General features: G+C 39.4%; 2 protein-coding genes across 2 annotated transcripts in view; both read right to left on the bottom strand.

Moving 5' to 3' along the window:
- Positions 1–129: 129 nt before the first annotated feature.
- npc1 (Niemann-Pick disease, type C1) lies at positions 130–16,719 on the bottom strand. Its single transcript, XM_040143985.1, is given in 26 exon segments — positions 130–4,170; positions 4,279–4,441; positions 4,686–4,799; positions 5,923–6,154; positions 6,835–7,020; positions 7,213–7,342; positions 7,741–7,856; positions 8,021–8,211; positions 8,579–8,668; positions 8,873–9,007; positions 9,374–9,501; positions 9,685–9,799; positions 10,021–10,203; positions 10,467–10,656; positions 10,767–10,869; positions 11,120–11,220; positions 11,501–11,727; positions 11,913–12,283; positions 12,447–12,529; positions 12,684–12,717; positions 12,720–12,932; positions 13,087–13,254; positions 13,472–13,617; positions 14,018–14,124; positions 14,286–14,414; positions 16,587–16,719. Coding segments are annotated over 26 exon segments (3,816 nt in total). The 5' UTR covers positions 16,665–16,719; the 3' UTR covers positions 130–4,087.
- A 1,453-nt stretch (positions 16,720–18,172) lies between these two features.
- The window catches only part of egfra (epidermal growth factor receptor a (erythroblastic leukemia viral (v-erb-b) oncogene homolog, avian)), a 43,103-nt gene continuing 38,250 nt past the window's right edge, over positions 18,173–23,025 (bottom strand). The window contains exons 26-28 of the mRNA XM_040143476.1: positions 22,919–22,966; positions 22,707–22,800; positions 18,173–20,887 (exon numbers count right to left, since the gene is read on the bottom strand). Of these exons, the coding sequence (XP_039999410.1) occupies positions 20,544–20,887; positions 22,707–22,800; positions 22,919–22,966 (486 nt within the window). The 3' untranslated portion in view covers positions 18,173–20,543. The remainder of the gene's footprint in view (positions 20,888–22,706; positions 22,801–22,918; positions 22,967–23,025) is intronic.

A 23,025-nucleotide genomic window follows, 5' to 3' on the forward strand; every position in this document is an offset into this window, starting at 1 on the left:
GAGTCTATTTCAGAGACAACTGACCCCACGGTAACATAAAACCAGTGACGCAAAGCAGGGTTTTAAACGCTTCTTACACTTATTTATTGATGGATCTTTTAAAAAAAAAAAACCCCAAAAAAAACACGGATCAACTTTTTTAGGCAGGTGTAGTAGAGGCCCCAATGTGAGTTCAAGGACAACTGTGGCAGGAAACACCAGGAAAGCACAGATAGGACCAGGTCTGAACACAGTACACTCTATATTCTTTTAAAAAATTAGTTTAAGACGCAGAAGTGATGCACACGCTATCTGATAATAAACCAGTATTAAGAAGCATAGCTGGTTCTAGCACTCCTAATACTAATGTAATAAACACCATTAGAGCCTTTTCTGAGTCGCTTGGTTTAATATGTGCTCTCACTGGACAAAGTCAAGGTTTTGGATTATGTCACCTTGCGATTCCTGTACCCATATTAAAACAGTAATAGTTGTGGTGGAATCACACTTGGATAACTACCTCTACACATACACCTCTTATCCCGCGCACAACCGTTCAATTCCACAACATGATTGTTGTAATTAGAGCTCCTGAGCTGTATTAGTTAACAGATTATTGAGAGATTATTTTCTAGATTAAAAAATTAAATTCCAGGGATTGATAATCCAGGGTCACCATCAATCAAACAGCAGACGTTCAGTGGGCGGGAGATTCACTTCACATCAGAGCAATTATATAATGAAAACTTCTTTCATAACAGAATCATCCTGAGTGACTTTGTCTGCAGGAAATGACACAATATATTTTAACTTTTTTACATAAATGAAACCTACTTTGAGTGCATTTGCTATTAATAGAGACAACTGTCACATGATGAAAAACCCTGAGGCTAAACTGATTTTTTTTTATGCTAATATTTTTTTTTTTATGTTAGGAGTCACCCTTGAGAAAAATTTGTCTAATATTTAAAATAGCATTAAAAGCCACTGTAATCTTCACAGTACTCAAATAGGTAGAGCCATTCAATTCTGTGTTCCACTCCAATTGGTTTTTAGCCAAAAATGTGGGGTTAATTTTATCTAAGACTCCAATTTTATTTTTTTTTTCTTTTTCTAATTTTCTTTTAATAAGATGTTTTTCAAACCCTATTAAACTACAATACTCCTGCTGTACAGTATATGCGTGCACAATAAAAGGTGGGGGCAGGTCAGAGTGTAGCAAGAGGCGATCCTTGCACATCTTACATAATAGTTCTCTCACAACCTTTATATTCTCCCCTGCAGACAGCACAGCAGACCTGCAGAGGAAATTAATATTTTAATCTCTCAGCCAGATTCAAAGAACAGTCCCCACTCTCACAGGGCAGCGGATAAATAACTCATGAGCCGGAGGTTTGTGTGACAACAGGGCTGGACAGCCAGTGACAACAACACACACTGGGAGGAAATTCACGGCTGCGGGTTTGGCAGAGACTTTCGAATGGGATGTGAGTGACTGATCGCCTCTGTAGTTTTAGTGTAAATCTCCAAAGGTTTCCGATTTAGATGGTGAACAAGCAGCTCAGTTAGGCTCTGCTAACTCTGCATTTGAAATGCCGACAACCTGCACATATTTAATTAACTGACGAAGTGAAAAGCATTGCAAGGCTGCTGCTCTTCAAGGCATAAAAATTAGGTCACTCCCACTACATTACTGGGACTGTGACGCAGACAGAGCTTCATGAATGGATGACGCCACGCTGTGGTCAGTCTGAAAAATCTCAAAAAATGTGTGCGTGGTTTATGCGACAGCAGCAGACACTATTCTTCTTAGAAGAACTAAATTACAGCACATCTTCTTCCAAAAAGTCTTCTTCAGACAGGAGCTGAAAAGCAAGATGTGACTTAAGAGAAACTGTGGCTTCTTATGTTTAACTGGTATCTTATTCTAACTTAAGTACTACATAATGTTAAATCAATTGTACATCTGCAGAAACATTAGTATAGGACAAAAATTTGGGGACAAGAAATAAATTCATAGAGGTGAATATATTGTAAAATTGTTAAAAACTAAATTATCACAGTGCTTGGTTTAGTCTTCAATGTCAGAGACTATTTGTCCATGTCAATGCACAGCACTGTTAACAAGCACAATTCTTCCTTATTCATGTTACAGCTTTTTTCAGTCAGTTGCTCATAAACATTTGTTCCGTACGGTTTCTTCGTTTCGACACAATTCCGTCTTACATTCCGAAAAACATTACTGCATCAGTAGGGGGGGGGCAGAAAAGCTAAAAACACGGAATGATACAGTTCCTTTAAAGGTCCAAGCAGATTTTATACATCTTGGGTAAAACGTTAACCTCTTCCTCTTCCAGTATTGTCTCAGCCCCGTACAAATTAAATCAGTGACAGTGCACCACCCTGATTAAGGCGCAACATGATCAGCTTCACTAGTCAATATCTTGGACATGTTGAAGTGCAGGGTGTGCAAGTGAACAAGGTTCTGGGATGTGAAGTTTTTTTTTCCATTTTGTTTTGTTTTGTTTTTAAAATAAGCCAAACAAAGTTGTTTTTTCCTTGAAGCCAAGTAATTCCTTTGGGGAACTTACTCGCAAGGACGGCAATGCAAAGTAACAGAATGTTAATCAGTAACAGAAAATCACAAAAATAACAACTTAAATATGTAGGAATGAAAAACTCAGTCATTCTACAGAATTCTGTATATAATACTCTAGACGACCAAAGATTAATCTAAGTTAGTCGTATGTATGCTATTTACAGTTAAATATGAAGCTGTGTCTCTCCAGCTCTCGATGCAACAAAGGTTTTGTTCGGTAACTGCAAAATGTCTCATTTATACATCAATGTAAAACCATTATTAGCATTAAAGTACCCTTTACACCTGGCATCAACATGTATCTTGACTGATGTCAGACAGTGGTTTTTGCTGTAGCCATTTCTACATGCACCCAAGATGGACTAACAATCTAGTCATGCATATATCTCAAAAGGACAATTAAGATACATTAACCAACTCTAAAATGAGATGAGGCACAGCATAATGTAAATAGCTACCAACGTGGGAATAAAAGACACGGCAGGAGGAGATTTGGAGATAAACATGCCTTTTGTTTTGGCTCTGTATTCCAGTAAATTGAATCTGAAACGAAACAATGACTGTGAGGTTTAAGCGTTGAGGGGGTTTATATCCACATCCATGAGGAAACTGTAGCATTTTTTTTTTTACGTATGCTCCCATAGACTAAAGGGCTACAATTCCTGCACTGCTCTCCCAGTACATTTGTTAACAAAGAAAGTGAAAACCAGCATTTAAACCTCAAAGACACCATTTCATTTCAAATCCAGACTGTCCCTTTTTCTACAAGCTGCTAAGACAAAAACACTTTTTCTGTATGTGCACAGGAAGCACATATTAAAGTACCCTTTAGGTGAAAATGCTACAACTAGCCTGTCCGCTTTATAATACAGTACGTAGACACAGCTCTGATGATTCATGTTAATGCCAGGTATTATGAGTGCTTATGATGTCACTATCGTTATCTGGTGGTTCCAGTATGTGCCGTGTAGCAGTCAATAAGTGATTCATAATATCAAATAGTTATACAAAAGTCCCACATAAGTTAATGCTTGCAAAAAAAAAAAAGGTCAGCTCTATTTTACATAGTTTTTTTCTGGTATATATTTAAAAATATGAAAAAAACTGACACGTTTTACCCTTTTGAGTTAGCTCATAGCATTTGGATCTGACTGAGGATTTTTCTGTGGAGCGATGTCGGGGGTGGTGTCTCTCCTACTTCCACACTGTCAGAGCGTTGCTTCCTGTACAATAGTGTGTCGGTCATGCTTCGAACATTGAAGTCAGGCTTGTCCTGAAATGTGAGGAGCAATGGTGGGGGGTCCAAAGTCTTCTGCAGAAGTCAATAAGTATTCAGCTGAACAAAGCCTCTGGCATTCCTATCCCAAGTATATTCCTGAGTTAAATCCGTGCATAGTAGTGGCAACGACAATGAGTTTGTCAGTAATCACAGAAACTGCTTGCGCTCCCACCCACATAGTCCCTCCCAGACAAACAGTTAGTTCATTGTTCATCGTCCCAAACAGCCTGCTAGTAGTTGAGGAGGCGCTCCCTTTCTGTACCACTGTAGCGCTGATTAGCAGCAAACACCTTTGCTTTGTTCACCGAAGGACCTGTGAAAGGAATCAGAATATATTACATTTAATTTAAAACAGCATTAAATCTGCGTTTAAATCTTGTATGTTTTATGTCTTTCACTTTAAATGTGTGACATTACTTACCGATATAGCTGAGCAGTACAGGGAGGAAGATGAGGCCGTGTGTGGCCCCCAGAAGCACTATGGCCAAATACATCCTAAAATAGAAGACCTGGAAGATCTGCGACTTGGAAAGCGCAAGGATTGAGAGACCTCCAAACTTTGTTAATGTGATCCCGCTGAATACCTGCAAAAAGGAAATGGTGTTTTTAAATGTCTGATGACAAAAATTAGACTTCATGTGTACAGGACCAAAATTATTTTACAACTGATTTTATGTCAAAAAAGAAAAAAGAAAAAATTATTCAACTTGAATTTTTTCACCTACTGCAGATATGTGAATTAAGTTTTCCTCAAAAAAAAAAAAATTTTCAACCAAAATAGGTCCTTATGTAATTATATATAAAAAAGCTTTGTACAGTGAGACTTACAGAACTGCCCATGTGAGCCAAAGCCTCTTCAGCACGCTCCACTCTGTTCTTCTTCACACTGATGGAAAATGCTCGCACAATGTGACTGCAGAACTCCACTGAGATGCCACAACTCTGCAACAGAAGTCAGGAAACAACTCAGCACCAGAAAAATGGCAATGCTTGATTGAAAGCCAACCAACTGAAGTTTGCCTTTGCTGACTTATGCTGAATATTTATGGGTGAGATTAAAGAAAAACTGTCACCAGTTCCAGTTTCTTGTTGATTATGACAACATTTTACTTGCTAACATAATTGCTGACATTTGGGGACATTGTGATGTTGCTAGAGCAAAGTCCCTTGGGGTAAGCAAGGCAAGGGGTCAGACAGCCAGACATCCCCAGTTTAAAAGGCACAATCTGTGACCCAAATGTCCAAAAAAGCCACAGAACTACACAGAATTAATTCTAGGGAAGAGTAAAACAGGCATGTATTTGCAATTAACTTCAGTTAAGAAACAAAAAAAAAATACTACTTCCATCTGTAAGTCAAACTATTTAATTGTATTTTGGAATATATCTCCAATTTATATGACCAAAATGGCAAATTTCACCTTTATAACATTTTGTGAATACACCTGATGTTGGATTACATCACATCACTATATTAGACATCACATTATTATTGTGAGCAAAACTACGGCAAGCAAGGCAAGTCAAAGCTGAACCAGGAAACACCTTTGTAAAATGTCATGGGCAACTTAAACAGACAGTTTTCCTAATGTGTGACAGTAAGTTCAATTCAAGGTCCACTGACTGGTTTTTTTTCACAGCTTTCCTCTGAATTAAGTGGGGGGGGGGGTAATTTTTTTTAGAAATGTGCGAAACCAGGAGATTTATTAACAACGTGTCTGACTGCGTGCTGTGTGATGCTGCCATGTTTCCTAGACTGGAGCAGTTAAATTGTCAAGTAAAATGTCATCATGACTGACAGGAATTTTGGTTAAAAGTACAAAAACATGGATGAATGTTGTAAAAAAGACAGAATTGTGCTTTAACTCCAACCTCATCCCCCTGACACTTCTTTCTTCCTCGCTTACCTTATCTTATTCAGTTTAAAAAAATGTTTTTAATCGTTTTTAATCGCTTTACTTAAAACTTACTTGCAAGATGTCTGTTCATGAGTTTGGGATATTATTAAGGTGTTATGCCCACTGTAAGTTTCGTAAATGTTACGTGTGTTTCGTGTTGCCTCTCACCATGACCAAGTTCACCAAAGAAACCGCATTGAGGCTGATACCCCACAGCCACATGACGCCGAACATGTTGACCAGGATCATGGCAATGGTAAGGCTGACGAGCACAGCTGCCCACACCTCGAAGCCCAGCAACACCGTTGTCACCACAAATATGGCTGCCAGTGACACGCTTAAGTTCAGAGCTGTGTCATACGCAATGGTGAGGTACTGCTCGTAAAACACATAGAAGATGCTGTAAAGGAGGAAAGTATGTATTAGTGAATAGCAATTAAAAAGGTTGCCAACATTGTCCAGTTGTCATTTTAAAATAGTCATAAATAGATGTGACTGATCTACACTATCTAAAATGATCAATTTTCTTTTATTATTAGTAGATATTTTTCATTCAGCCTCTATCTGCTAACCTATCCAGTGATGAATTTCAGTGGAGACTTAAGTCAGCTTATTCTATCATTGTATCGACACAGCATATCTAATTTTGTATCCACAAACCACTTATTCGTGGAACACTGGGTTAAACCTCAGTATCAGAGGTAGTGATCCACAGTAATATTAGGGGTGGCATGACATTTCTTTGGTATAGGATACGGCAGTCAGGAAGATTAATTCAGTACTTAAGGTCAAACATCAGCTGCATTGCCATTTATAATGTTTTTTGGCTGTTTGCTTATCTATGACCTACTTTCCCCCTCTGATTCCCTTGAACTTTGAGTTCAAGCAAGCACACCTTCAGATACCAGTATTTCAAATTAAAACAAAAAACAACACAAATAACCCTAAAGTAGTGGGTGAAACTAAAAAAAACAAACAAAAAAACACCCATTTATTGTTAAAAAGATAACAATTATGATTTAATTTATAAAGTATATAAAGTAAAGATGAAAGCTCCATGGGCAGTGGAACAGCACTTACCTGTAAGCAAAAACTTTGTGGTCCATGGACTGACTGATATTTTCAGACAGAATTCGGGCCATTTTCAGAGCATTTATGAAGTCTGGGGAATCCTTCAAGATGGTGTGGTAAGTCATAAAGTAAGTGGCTCCCACCCCTGTCTTGTTGGGATACAGGTCAACTGCTGTGGCATAGGCTGCATGGCCGCTGGAGGAGCATTAACAAATTGTGAGTGAGAATAAAAGAGGGGAAATTTACATAACCACAACAAAACTGGTCAATTGTAAAGATACTTTTTAACATATGTGAAACTAGTTAAAGTGAAAGTATTCAATGACAGGTCATGTATTTTCAATAAAGTCCTCAAAAAAGAACATTTTGACAGAGCTATAAAATTACCCTTTTCCACACTTGACGTTGGGATTATCTGACAGGAACATGGGTAGAAACTGCATGAAGTCTTCTCCTACAGGCCTTTGCTTTCCAGCAGGAGTCATGGGCCGACAGTGCACACAAGATGAGTTTACCACTGGAAAACAATATCAGGTGTATATTCATCCATTTAACCAATAGGTGTTTGACAAATATACAACTTAGCTCTGAGACAAAGCCATGAATTGAAAACAAATGAATAAACTAATAACATCGCATCAGGTTTTGGCAATTATAAATACATTAGAAATCTTTATTTACATGCTGAAGCATACAACTGCTATACCTGATTTATAGTTCTGAAAAATGCAACTATAATTACATTAAAATTTTGTTTTGAATTGCCTTATTTCTGCTATTCTTTCTGCTGGAATTTGCCCTAAATTGCATGTTTCACTGCACATTTTATATGAAGAACTGACAAAAATGTTGAACTTGTGACATCAGGATCATGAGACAAGGGTTCAAAAGATGCTGATACTGGATAAAACTTACCCGAGGCATTGCAGAACGCCCCAGTGGTGTTGTAGTATCGACAGCAGGTGGACTGAGGCTTGACCCAGTCAAAATAGTCATCCAGCCAGGAGGACGGTGTGAAGGCAATGGTTGTGCTGGAATGTGAAAATTGAAGAGATCTTAGAATCATAGGTTAAATTGGACAAACTTTAGTTCTTTCATAACCTTTGCCTTATTTGAACTCCCAAGTTTTCAGGTTGTGTAATTTAAATGAAATAATTTTCAAACAGGTTCTCAGACATTTCCTGTTCATACTTACTAGTTGCTGATTAGTGAGGCTGCGTAGACCTGCTGGACCAGGGAGTTGTTGCTGCAGCCCACTCCTCCACATACAAGATTCTGGCCCTCCGGGCTACTGTAGTTGAGACCATCCTCTACCACAAAGTAAACTGGAGCTCCAGTGTGGAGGTACTCGCCCATGTTCTTAAAGTAGTCCAGCACGTATGAGTCCTGGATGGAGAGACAAACCGTCAGATCTGACCACCGCAGGAATAGGAATGCAAGCCAAGGATGTTATACATGTTGTATGGGAAGACTGTTGCAAAAATGTAATGTTATGGGAATTTACAAAAAAAAAAAAAAAAAAAAAAAAAAAAATCACAGCATATGACATGCAGTTGAATTGCATGTCAGTCATCCAGACTGACAGGAGCAGTAAAATCTCTCGCAAAATAAACTGCATCACAGATTAAGTGTTACTACAAATATTCAAATCATTATAACCATTCTACTTCGCCCACATCTGTTAAAAAAGTTCAAGTGATGTCCACAAGAAATCCATGAACACACAGTTATGATATAAACTGCAAAGACTTACATCAGGTATCGATAATTTCTGGTCCAGTCCAATCTCTACTTTGTTCACTACAGCAATACTGAAGGAGAGTATTCCGACAAACACTGCCATCTTAAGAAGGAAAGATGAAAAACCCTTTATAATGAACAACATGATCATCATATACTGACTAAAAACAATATTCCTCTCCATGAAAAATATGACTCCAACTAAATCCATCAACATGTTAGAATAACAAATGACAGGGGGAGTTGTCCTGATAAAAACTCTAGAAATATATGTTCATGACTGGCAAAGTATCACTGAGGTACTTACTATGATAGGTCGTACCCACTCTTTGAGGATGAATGGGGCATAGACTTTCTTGAAAAAACGGAAGAGGAAACCATTCGTCTTTGTTTCCTGGCCTTCTGGCAGCTTCACACAGCACATGATATCAAGTCGATTAGCCTTTTAAACAGAACAGACAGCACAGCATTTAGTAAGTGTAGCTTAGTCTAACAAATTTGAAGACTGAATTACTGAGAACATGCCCTCAATCATGTGTCACTGAGGCAAAAGAGCAGGTTTTAACTGCAAACAATGACTACACTGACAATGCTCTTACAAGGCACTGCCAATAGACAACCAGTAAAAATGTCTAATAAGTTATATTAGCTAGTTTACTGATTGGTAGGATGAAAACTTAGTTACATATCGGTGTACTATATTAAATCTGCACAAAAGCCTTTTCACATAAATGTCAAAGCCCCTGACCATCTATAACGCCCTCTGGTATCATCATGAATGTCACCACAGTTTTCCCCTCAGACTCACCTCCTGTCTTCTAGCGTCCAAGCCGAGCAAGCTGACAAAGCAACTTATCTGCAACAGGAAATCAATAAAAACAGCCAATCCAGCAAACAGAGAGAAAGTCCTCACCGCGGGCATGTTTGACAAGGCTCCTGCAAGAGAAAAAGTCACCAATTTTATCAGCATGTCAATAACTAGTACACTATTGCACTTTTTGAGGCAACTGTATCAATCCTGTCCACGGAAAACAATTTTCTTAATTAAAAGGTGAACCATAATCGTAAGGAATACATATTTTAAAGTTTCATTAATGGAGGGCATTTAATAGATTTTACCCAGGAAGAAGGCCACTGTCTCAGAGAATGAGGAGAGGAATATGCTAGGGGCAACGTCTCCAAGAATACGGCCAATCTGCTGGTGAAGTTCCTCCTGTGGCATCCTCTCATCCCTCTGTTCAGAAATACAAATGGACATCACTCTTAGCAGGTTTACCACATTACTGGTAGCATACAAAACTAGGAATATTGTTGAAATTAAGACAAGAAAACACGCACAGCTGACATAACTTGGTAAAGCAACAAACAACAAAAACATCATGGTTCAACTGGACAAATTATAAGCACTGAAACCACATGACAAATCAATGGGTAATTATATATGGGGGAAGTTACCTGGTATGTTTGCACTATAATAAAGATGTTGTCCACTCCAACAGCGAGCACCAGGAAGGGAATGACCTCAATTACAATAAGTGTGAGAGGGATACCGGCATAGCTGAAGATCCCGAGTGAGGAGGCCACAGAGCTGAGCACAATCAGGATACCCGCTATACCCAGAGAAATCTTAGAGTCCACCTGTGCGGGCCAAAAGACAGAGGATGAGTCATATCCTGCCTTTAGCTGCTCCCTTTTACGCTCGAGTACTGGAAGTTGTCAAGCGTGTTGCACTACTTTTGTTGAATCAAAGCTCTTATGCCACAGGCAGGAAAGGAGTGACACTGCATGTGCAAAACTATCCCTGGAATGGATTATGGTAAAGAACACTTAGAGCTAAAAAAAAAAGTAAAACACACCAGACGAAAATGATAACAACACTGAATTAGGGCTTCGTCTCTCACCATCACTCTCCTGAAGCTGTGGATGCGACCCAGTGCCAAGGAGATGTAGATGAACATAATGGCATAGCTGATTACTATGGTGCTGATGTCACTGTTGCTCTCTCTGTCAATTTCATCTTCAATACTCCTCTCTGCACTGAACGCTATGGTCAGGTTGGGGTTTTTGAAGTTCTTCATGAATTTGATGAATCTGAAACGCACACAAACAGACACAGTGAGTACACACAAAGAAAACACCATTAACCGTGACTTTTAATGAAGCTACGTAAAAGCAATTTCAGAAACATATTGATGTCTCACTCTTTCTCCCATGCCAGAGCTTTTCCCAGCCTGACTGAGTCGTTCAGGTAGTTGTTGAGTGGAAAGGTGATCACTAGAGCGGTGGCATTGTTGTAGTTGGTGTCTGTAGTGTGAAAGAAAAAAAAATGCATTCATTGTAAAATTAAGGGCCATCACTTATGAAATCCTCAGTTATCAACCATATTGATGAAGATGACTGAACTGGCTCCTTTTGGCAGCGAGACAATAACAGTACAGGCAAAATTCTAGACAAATTCTAGAGAGGTTCTAGACAGATTATGTAAGTGTTGTAAAGAAGAACTAACACTATTTTGTATTTCTCTAATCAATCAACAAGTGTTTATCCAGCTCACCATCATAACCCCCAAGAGCCAGCCATGGGAAGACAGGGCCCCCAAATGTGCCTAAACAAGGGTCATGGAGGAGAGTGGTGTCGTTAAGGGATGCTGGCGCACTGCAGAAGAAAGGAAAAGCAGAGTTAAAAGCTTGAAAAAAGAAAAAAAAAAAAAAAAAATCACTCAAAAGACAAACAAAGAATCACCTCATGACAACAAATGAGGAAGTGTTACTGTGTTATTTTAAGAAAACATATTTCTCCCTAGTAGTTCTTAGAAAATACAGAGGCCCTCATCTGGAGAAAATAGATTCTCGTGAGCTGCAGGTGTTAATTTGCAACTCACGATTTGGGGCCATATTTAGACATGATTGTCCTTTTGCTGTAAAAACAAAAACACCTGACGCAGTAGAGGAAGTGGCTGTGATAGTCAGCATAGACAAAGAAGTCATCTCCTATGCTGTGGTCCAACACAGCGTGGCTGTTCTGGAAGTAGTTGAGGACACTCAAGATGGTACAGTTATCATTGTACGGGGCCAGTGGAGCCAAGCAGATGTCCTTCAGAGCGACGTTTTGACCCTCGTATGTGGCCACAAGGGCTTCGATGTCCAGCTGCAAATCCAGCACCTGTTTGAAAGTAGAAAAAGAGAAGAGAACCAATAAACCACGCTTTCAGAAATGCTGCTGCTCTTCACATGCTTCTTATCTGGTAACAGATGCAATACTTAAGCAAAACACACAGTGGTTCTAATGACAGCAAACTAACCAAAATTGGTAATGATCTTCCAAATTGACCTCTACCACTAACCCACCTGGTGCAGGATGTCCTTGTCCAGTATGGCTCCAAATGGGACATCTGATCCACCAATGTATGGGGAGTAGATGAAAGTGTTGTTGATAGGAGTGGTTATAATGAGCTGTACAGTTCTAAAGAAGGGTCCAAAGTGGCTGTCAAAATAGTCCTTCTCTTGACGGGCCTGGCTAGTGGGAGACGACCACAGATCAACAGGGTCAGTGGTGATGCGCATATAGACCAGTCCCCCAGAGGAGGCTACCACAAGTATCAGGCTGCCCAGTATGACCAAAGAGGGATGCCGCACACAGAAGGAACCCCAGTAGTTGAAGAGGGTCTGCAGTGCAGTCTCGAAGCGCTCACCAAGAATTTCACAGCATGATGCATTTTCTAAGAAAAGAAAAAGTCTGGGAGTTAGTTTTGGTCATGCAGTAATGACAGAACAATATTATTACTTGTATCATACCTACAAAGCAAGTTAATTACTTATATGACAAACAGATGACAGAATGAAGAAAAAAATAAATGGACCTTAAGCCATGCATTATTATACCTTGGTCAGCATTATCACTGTTGAGAGACAGCGGATTATTACTGTCCTGTATGGGGCCATACTCTGACATTATTGTCCTTTTCCTGTAAAAACAAATAACCACACCAACCAATTGGATATTAACTTCAAATGCCAGCAACACCACCAAAATGTTATTCTCACGTTGGGCAAGTGACTGCAAATAAACTCTATGATAAGGATTCTGGCAGAACAAGCCACAAGCAAGAAGTCCTTTACCTGTAACACCATGCTACTAGTACAGCTCCAAAAAGATAAGCAGGAAGGCCATGTAAGAGATCCACATGATTACAGTCATGGCATCGATGCCAAAGATTGTCCAGGGTGGGGGGAGAGGGGGAGGTACAGGTTTGGGCCCACAGGCGTTTGTGCAGTCCTGACAGGAACAAGGACCCGAGCCGTCCTCTAAGCCCTCGGTGCAGTCATATGTCTTGTTGTTCATGGGAGTGTAACCAGACACCGGGACATCTAGAATAAAGAAACAGCATAACACGTGATGATGGATTAACCCTCTAAAGAGTAAAAGATGCTGCAAATGTATTAGACAGTTAAAATGCTGAACAAACTATTTTCTGCAACAGGCTCATGACCAAATATGATTAATTACTACAAAATGATTTACCTGTGAATATCGGGATGATAGGGAAGGGAGTCTGTCCATTGTTAATATCAAACATGTACTGGATCCAGTTAGTAGCATTGCAGTCCTTTGCATCCTTGCCACATAGCAGTGATAAGGCCTTGACATTGCTTGATGGTGCCTGGACGTCCTTACAGGCATTGTACATGGCTGAAAAAGTGCAATCTCATTATTTTAGGGCAAAACTCAAGATCAAAAATGCAACAGTTATGATACCTGATTTACCCACAGAATTACAAGACTGAGAGAATAACTTCATGTTTAAGTAGGGTGAAGTTTAATCAGCAGATCTGAAATTCCAATTTTCTCTAAACTTAACCAAGCTGGGGTTTTTTGTGTCTTAATACACATCTGGATGTGAACTCACCATTGGCAAATGTTTGTCCAATATAGTACTGCACTTCGAGTACACTGGTCGCATTGATCTTGGTGGCATTCATGAACTGACTCTGGTAGGGGCTGCATGTCAGCTCACAGAAGAGGTTCATCAGATTGACGAAACAGGCAGGACACCTGCACACAGATGTAGTGAATGTCACAAGCAGGATTTTAAAAAAAGAAACCGATCATTGCATAACTTCAAAATAAAACAAGTTAAAGTTTAAAAGTGTACAACAGCTGCAATCAAGGCAATAACAAATGTGGTGAAGAAAAAATACAATCTACAAAGATAATAAAACATGTCAACTTTGGCAAATAATGGCAATTCGGCCCATGGGCCAGTCTGTGTCTAACCCACTATTTGGAACATGCAAAGCCCACGCTTGCATGTTAGAACAAAATGTAAATTAACGTTTGAGCAGCACATGTACTGACAATTTTAAATGGGTAGATAGCCTACCCTTTGTGTTCCAAGTCCTTCCATGTCATGCTTTTTATAACATTTTGTTAATATTATAACAGCAGTGCATACCGAGACAAAAACTGAAGGGGCAGCTGGAGACTCCCTTTGAGAGTGCGCAACTGGTCAACATCACAGCAGAGGCTTCGGTTTCCATAGTCATATCCAGGACAAAGTTCCTGCATGTAAATGTAAATTTTTTGTTAACACAAAAGGAATGACAACCCTTTGATACCCTTTTATAGAATTTTTCACCACAGGAAAGCAGAAGCATGTTGCCAAACACTGTTTTGAGCATCAAATGTCAGCATTAACAGGTAAAAAGCATTAAGAAATTTACCGTGAGAAGGTCATAACCCTCAGAGTGTAACGGGATGGGAGGACCAGTGTAGTTGCAGTTGTACTTTTTTCCGGGCACCTTTTCGGACTCCCCACACTCACCATACCACACGCAGTGCTGGGCCTCGACCTAATAGTAAGTCAAGAAAAACACAGTGATCATTTGTGCACTGTGTTCATATAGTAAAGTATTTTGGCCTTTGCATCACTATGCTGGTCTGCATACAGTATCTTCATTTATTCTGTAGAATATGGTGAGTCTTGTGTAGCTTTTTACTTATAGAGGCCTGCCTCTGTTTTTACTGAGTGAGGACAAGGACAAGGCCTTTCCAACAAATCAAAGACTGACAGCCCAAACACACCGAGTTCCTCTAAAGGCTGCAGTGGACCATGTGACTTGGTTTTGACCGCTCAAAGGGTTTAACCATTCTGCTCTGAGGTTAAAGCTGTACCTTTTTAGCTTTAAGTTTTATACCCACCTGGTTAAACCTCCGGTCATGTTTTATTTCCTGTGTTAATATTATCTTGTGCTTTGCATGTCTGAAAAGAGCATTTCACTATTGCAAAAAAGCTGACATTCAACATGAAAAAGGAAGGCAAAAAAAAGGAGAACTCTGGTCAAATATCTAAGACAACACGACAACCCTCAACCATTTATTTTAAATCTGATATATTTCAGAAAATACAGTCACATACATTACCATTGTTTAAAAATATTTGATACATTTTAATACTACTACAGCTTCTGCATTCAAAGTTTTCCATTAAATGTCTATTCAGCATCAGAGCTCTCACATGTTTGTTTTCGGGAGGGGTTACTTAGGGAAGTTAATTCAATTAGTCCACAAAGGGTTTTATGAGTAAGCCCAGTGTCACACTCTGTCCTGTTTGTGCCTTGTGGGGCTGAGTTCAAGGCCAGCATTCGAAAGTGGGAGCTCTATGCAACTGCAGACTAGGCCTATACTCTAAATGTACCAACTATTTGTCCCAAGTCAACTTGCAAGATTCAGAACTAGGGGCACAAGACTTGTTTATCTAGGGTAAAAAACAAAGAAACAGAAACCTGCGAGGTTTGTTTGAAGTGGTTCATAGATACCAGAAACCTGAGGTACGACCCCAACCGCACAAAAGAAACAGGCACACGTGTTTCTGTAAAATCCTTTCTGCTTATCCAGTGCAATCTCCAAATAATCAATATTTTTACTCATCCCACATTCTTCTTTTACTGGGATTCTGATATCTTATCTTGAAACAGCAATGATTAATCAGATCCAGATGAGATGTTTAGTTTTAAAGTAATTCCATGCATTGCAGACTGACCCAAGTACTTCATGAGTATGGGTGCAAACAAAGCAGTGAAGGGAGATTAGAGGCCACTGACGATAAGTGAGTGGGAGACTATCTACATCTGATTAAATCTAATCACTTTATTACACCTTTATGTCTCGTTTTTTTTTTTTACGTGAATCGTGTTTGCTATAATCAACATCATAAAAGGTACAACCCAAGAATTTAGTTGTCTATTCTGTTGTAATGTATTTGTTTTTGAATAATTCATTATAACTATTTCAGTTCTTATTTTTATTCTTTAATGCAGTTGTTCAAAAAACGCATAGGCAGACAAGCCTCCTGCATTTTTCACAACGACTACATTGTGTACCACGAGAAGTGAATTTGACACATAAAAAAATACATTACATCGTAAAAAAGTCATAGTCAGATTAATACAGCTATTTCCAAACCTCCATGTGCTCACTTGCTAAATAACGTTGCAGTTAACGTTGCAGATATAGAGTTTTGCAATCCAGTTTTGCAGGTCAGTTAAACTGGGTTAAAAGTTTTGGCTTGGGATATCAAAACATTACCTGGAACACATTTTACTTACGAATTATTCTTAATACCTATTAGCAATAGGGTGGTGTTTTTGTTTTGTCATGACATGACAGAAGGACATTTTGTCCGACACTAGCTTTAAGTCCAGGATACAACCTGTGACAGCACTGCCTGCCTCTGTGGACTGCCAAAGCTAACGTCTTGTGTTATACATTTTCGGTGTTGGCGTTACGAAGCGGGTTCAGTTTTCAAACAGCACCGCTGCTAGCTATAATGTCTGAGCCACTACTAAGCCACTTACTGGCTAACACTGTCTTTACCCTGAGTAAACAGAGCGGGAGCCCGAAATAGCTAAACTAACCTGAACCTTACTATCGCTAGCCGCCTCAGTTAAACATCACAATAGAAACTGCAGTCCGAGCTGAGTCACGTTTCGGTCACGAGAACAAGCACATCAAGTTCCACTTACCCATCGAACATATCCCCCTGACAGGACTGCAATGAAGACAAGTATACATAAAATGCTTGTGCTTGGTAAGAGCCCCATCCCTCTTACTGAAAAGACCGAGTCGGAATGCAAACGCAAGTAAAGTTCAGCATATCTTGTTGACGGTTTCTTCTTCCTCGGATTATTTGTTTGGGACGGACACACACTGTTGCCTCGGTGCTGCCACCAAGTGATGCCGACGACACACTACACCTGGACCAAACAACATGTGAAACTCCTGCAGTCTCATCTGTAAATCACGGGCCCCGAAAACCAATTTTATTAGCCATCTTCTTGATATGAACGATGGGGTTCTTTTTATTTGTTTTTTTAATTTGTCAATATTTTAACATATTCATAAAATGCAACACATATCAGACTTTGACAGGAATAGAAAATTTGAATCACATGTACAAAAAAATCTTTTTTTTTTTTCCTTCCAGGAAAGACAAAAAGGTAGAAAGCATTTTTAGATTACTGATGATAACATTACATTAAGATACAATACAATTTGTAGAGCAATTTAAATCAGAACAGCAGAATGCCCCAGCTCTAAGAAAATTAAACATGCATTTCAGGCTTTCTTTAATGGTTTCCTAAAATATTTTGTAGGAGGCTTTGACTCTTCCTTAATAAAAGGAGGTAGCTTATTCCAGTGCATGGCACTAGCATACAAAGCCCAATTTAGGCTTGAATATGTAAAGATTTAAGTTTGCTCATATACGAATATTTCACTGAACGTGACTAGTATACCATTTCATGCCAAAACTAGAACAACTTCGGTTATTTCACATGAGATTTTTCTGTATTTGCATTTTATCTGAGCTCTTCTCGTTGGTTTGAGGTGAACAGGGCTGTGCTGGGAAAGGCGATTACAATGAATGAATGTATTTCAATGAATCAGAGTTTAGTAATATCAGAACATTGATACATTTTTTTTTTTGCCATTAAAGGATTCATAAGTGACGACATACTCTGTGATTTTAAGATAAGTTTGGAAAATGTACTATTTAGTTTCAACAATTCCTCGATTTAAATAAAAAACGAGCAAGAAAGAAACGTATTTTATTCATGTAATAATAATATTGGCAAAATACAACAGCCACAAAGCCTATTTGTTATTCGCTACATTACATTCATCACAATGAAATGAACCAGTACTTTGACACAATCTCCCCTTCAAACAAGAAGCCTATTAATGATTGATGTGTGCTCTTTTTTGTGACCACACCTTCTTGTGTTTTTTTGATGCTTTCATGTGAAGACATCCTACTGGTCATTGTTATTAATGATTACGTTAATGTTAATGGTTTGTTTCTCTAAATAAAGTTGGGGGAACTATCAATCAAATCAATGATCGAAGCACATCCAAACAATCCTGATGAAGCAGATTAGCTGGGTGTTTCAGTGTCAATTCTTTGTTTTAATGCTTCAGTGAATAACAAGTAGATTTTTCCTAACTTTGACTGCTGCCAAAGCCTGACCATAACTTGTAACATAAATGTAACCATTAAAAAAAAAAAAAAAAAAAAAGTCATCAGTCATCACTCATATGTAATTTTATTTGTCCACTCTAAAGTTTGAAATTGGTGGTTGTATGTGTTTTCAGCTCATTATAATGAGCAATCGTCAATCTAAGGGCAGACTGAGGAGCATGAACGACGTATGAGGCTTGCTTTGATCGATTTTGAAAAACTGTCACGGTTTCATTCTGTGTGCATTACATACAGTGTAATGTCTATGATGAGGCAATTTTGTCATCTAATGCTCCATCAAGCACCTTTTATCTGCTTGTCATTGGTAGTTTCAAGCCACGTCATGGTGGTCAAACTCTGGTGCTCACACTAACATACTGTGAAACACGCACCACTCATTCAGCTGATTATCTGTCTATTCATCAAACTGTTACTTGAAGAGCTTCAGGCATCAGGATACAAAAAAAAAAAAGACGGAGTAAATGAGGGAATCATTGCCCCCCCTCCTACATCTTACACTTAATTCGTTTAAGCTGTGGAAAATAAACTAACAAGATGTATTTTCCATAGAAAAAAAAGATTTATTCATGTTCACTTTTGAATGAAACAATCACAATTCAGGTACAAGTGCATATTCATCTATGATGTGACAAAACCGTGTACTGAGAGTATAAATTATAGGTGACTTTTGGGGTAAATTAGAGCATAATCACTGTTTTCTGTACATGTACCTGTGTAAAATCTGCAAAAGTAGGCTTACAGGTTGCTACAATAGGATATTCCTTTAAAACTAGGAATAATATTTGCAAAGTTAATGCTCTTGCAAGACTACAAGACTTTAAAGCTAGGAGCAGATTCATAGCTATGGTGTCAACACCGTGTGTGAAACAACGGCCTACATTTTTGAAAAAAAACACACACAAAAAAAAAAAAAAAAAAACTGACAAGGAAAAGTCTCTTGGAAATAATAAAGATACATTAGACCACAAACATCAGAAACATTCTTAGTTTCTGATGTGACACAGAGACCATTCAAATGGTCTCTAAAATACATCATGCTTACAAGGAAATACTACTTTTATTTGAAAATTCCAACAAGTTACTCACATGACCTGAGACAGTTCAACCAGCATTTCAAACATGTGAAAACACTAAAACAAATCTGCGGAGTTACTGTTTTTTGAGCTTTTTCATCTAGTTTGTGGCTGTCAAGTTAATGTGGTGAGCAGTAAAAACTTGATGAGCTCTCGGTACAGTCAGGAGTGTATTTAAAATATACTATTGGTGGGAAGCCATCAGTAACAGGGCCAGAAGAGCGCTTCCTGTGTAAGCAGACTAATATGCCAAACTGATACAAAGAACAGAGTTTAGCTAACGTTGTGGGTCCACACAGACCCATTTCATTCAAGAGTTCTACAGGTTTTCAGCTACAATAAGCAGCAGTGTGAATTTGACCACAATCACATTTGCCATATTTACCATCACATTCTCTACATAGCTGCTGTGGTATCAAACATCAGGGGGCACAGGAAACTCTACTCCCTTGTTTCAGTCTAAAAGAGAGAGCAACAAGTTCGCAACACACACAGAACTGTCTTAGAGCATAAAGGTAACATGTTCAAATGATACAATTCACCAGTATTCCCCTTTAAGATGACTATACATTCTACACATTCAAACATCTTGTTTCCTCACTGACTCATCCTTCAGGAAGAGCGTTGTCACGCCTCTGAGGACCCCAACAGTCAGGCCGGCATTTTACTCCCTTTCGTCGTCCTCTTGACTTCACCAAAGGGAAATGTTCTGAGGCTTCACATAGAGCATTAAGTGAGTGCACCATTGTGTGTTATCAACTCTTTCCATTCAAACTTACCAATACTTTTTGCTGATCGTGTCCCTTGACTTGTGATTCTACAACACATGTACCTTAATATGTGTTTGGGGTTGAGCTGCCACTTTCTCTTCTTTTGCAATAGAGCTTTTGCCTCCCAAAAAAACTGAGGCGCCTACATCCTTTGAATGGCATTCCTCCACCGACACATTTGGATCACATACAGCGTTTAGTGCAGCACATTTGGAGAGATTTTCATTTCTGAGATTTTCAGAAGAGATCTTCACTTTCTGACAGGGGTTGGGATGGAGCGTACGTGGTGCAAAAGCTCTCAGGTCAACTGAGTCATGTACGAATCAGCTTTCGTCCAGCTTTCATCAAGAAAAAGTCATGTATTGTTTGGTTGTAAGAAAGAAACTCTTTGGAATGAGAGGGGTTTTACATGACAAGTATGACAGCATGCAAACAACACGGAAAGCTGCACAAAGTGTCACCTGAAGTTGTAAGACAGGATACAACATATATGATAATTGATGGTACCACTTATGTATGCTTTTGCAGCCAAGACATCAATGCTCTTTCTTAATGGAACAGGAAACTATCTCCTATTTCTTGTCCGTATCCATTAATTCCTCAGTCTGGGCCCAGGTACTCTGCGTTCTCCGCCGCTGGGATGTGTCCGTTGGCATGGGTCTTGAAGGTGGGAGTGAAATCCTGTTGGTAATCGGGGTTGTCTATGCTGTTCTGGGGCTGGTATTTCTGAATGCTGCGGACGTCGCCATTGGAGGTGAGCGGGAGCATGGCGGGGGACGGGACCTCGTTGAGGTACTCGGGTCTGTTGGCCCCGTTCTTAAAGCAGTTCAGGTACTCTGTCTCTGTGTCGTCTGAAGAGATGGTGGGGAGGAGGGTGCGAGGGGGACCGGGGTGCTGGTAGATGGGATTCATCACATCCGAGACCCCGTGCTGGTTCATGTAGTCTGTAAGAAAGCCAATTATGTTAGCAAGGACACTAGACAGGTTCTGATTAAGTGAACATGGGGTTATATGTAGAGTGTAATGGCCCATAATGGTGGTTTTACATGTATTTAATTACTTTTGGGGGATTTTTTTTTTGCATTATATTAGATAGCTTATAGTAAACAGATGAAAGCATATAAAGGGAGAGAGATAGGAAACGACATGCAATAGGGGTCCTCGGCCAGATGCAGCTCCAACATGTTGTGGTTCATGGTTACTGCTTTAACCCACTAGTTTGACCCCGGTTTTGCATGTTTAGTCAACTAGCTAGATATCAATACATTACTGCTAATCACTTCCCAAAGCCCCAAGTTTGCGGACTGAGTTCCAAGTACCCAGGCACGAGCTGCCTGTCTAAAGCATTCGGTTTGCTTTATTTTCTTCAAAGTTACATTCTTCACGTGGTAATGCAGTGGAGAGAAAGGGCTGTGGGGAACACTCTTCCTTAGTGACACATTCAAGGAAGTTCTGACTTGCTGGCAGATTAAAAAGGTTCGCTTGAATGGGCTATGTTCTTAAAAAATATCAACCTCAGACAAATAAATTTGACAAGCAAGCCGTAACTCTCAGATTGAAAATGTTCTGTAATACAGTCTCACTGCGAGCAATTACAGGGGCAAACTGGTGAGGGTTGTCAATGTGGCCAGTGAGGTAATCAAGCTCTTTGGGAACAGGGGGTCTGTGTATCACGAACAAACCTTCACGTCACACATGACTTTGGCAACAGAGAACATATATGAGAGGGCTTGCTCAATTCTTAGAGAGTGAGTATTTTCTTCTTTCCTTCTATTCTCTTAAATTCATACATCGTATCAGAGTGTAAATAGAGTGTCATTATGTGTAAGACCATTTCCACTTTGACTGACAATAAAGTCGCACTCCATTGTATTTCAATTTGTGAAAAATAAAAGGGACTGTGTGAATTTAGTAGTTTCTTTCAATACAATCCTATATTGTCCTTAAAAGTCTAACCAAGGTGGTAAGCAATACACAGATGGTAATAAAATGTATTTGAGGGTCATGAGCACAGCCCTAACGCTTGCCAGTGTTCGTTTCAAATCCGGCAACAGAGCCACCAGGTCTAAAGATTTATGCACTAGTGGTACTGTGAAAGATGTGGAAGAAAAACTGCACCAAAAGTTTGGCAGCGTGTGTTCGTCGGCTGGGGAAATAAGCCGAGAAGCAGCTTGCTTCTCGTCCACTAGGTGTCCCCCTTCCTCGCTGAATCAAACAGACCAGAGGAGAGTTGGCCCGAAATTCCCCTGAACTAGTGCAGTGCCCGTTCAAAAATGTTCTTGTTATCTCATTGACAGTTAAATATTTTATTCTGTCATCTAATCATCGTCATCTAATTTCCACGTCACTACTGTGTTATGCTATTTATAGTAATAATGGATCCTATTTGTCAGAGACCTGACCAGGAAATACTGGACCACAAACTCAAAAGCATTGCTATGACGCATACACTCACTTGACATTTTATTAGGTACACCTAGATGAAACTGAAGCAGTATAATACAACAGGCCTGCAATAAACCCTCCATTCATGAGGATTATAGTGTTCAGTTTTTGTCCATCCCATTTATATGAATTAATGGCGACAAAATATTTAGGAACACCTCTCAGTACAACCCATAATTGTAGTCCTCTGCAATATTCACGTCGAGTTTGAAGTCAATCGGATGAGCGGTTGTCGAGAAGATCCAAGGCCAGACAGAATGACAGAGATTTCTCCACTTACTAGTGGGATGACATTAAAAAGAGCTGGAGGATACTTGCCTGGAGCTGGCTGGAAGGCATCATCTAAAAGTTTGTCTGTGGGGTCTGGAATGTACCGGAGAACCAAACTTCCATCTCTGCTCGGGAACCCATTCTGTAACAAAGCACAGAGGTTCTTAGGGCTGTGGTAGTCTGTGAAAAATTACACGAATAATTCAGAACAAAGAGGAAGGTAATTTTCTCGAAGTGCAAGTGAAAGGACTTACACCTACCAGTAAGCCATTTCTAGTGTGGCACGTTCCAATGCTGCTGTTGAGGCTCTGCAAAATAGATAATTTAAACCTGAGTTAATGTCTCATGATGGCACCACAGCAAATGC

The sequence above is a fragment of the Xiphias gladius genome, chromosome 14 (genome assembly GCF_016859285.1).
Source record: "Xiphias gladius isolate SHS-SW01 ecotype Sanya breed wild chromosome 14, ASM1685928v1, whole genome shotgun sequence".
NCBI classification, from domain to species: Eukaryota; Metazoa; Chordata; class Actinopteri; order Istiophoriformes; family Xiphiidae; genus Xiphias; species Xiphias gladius.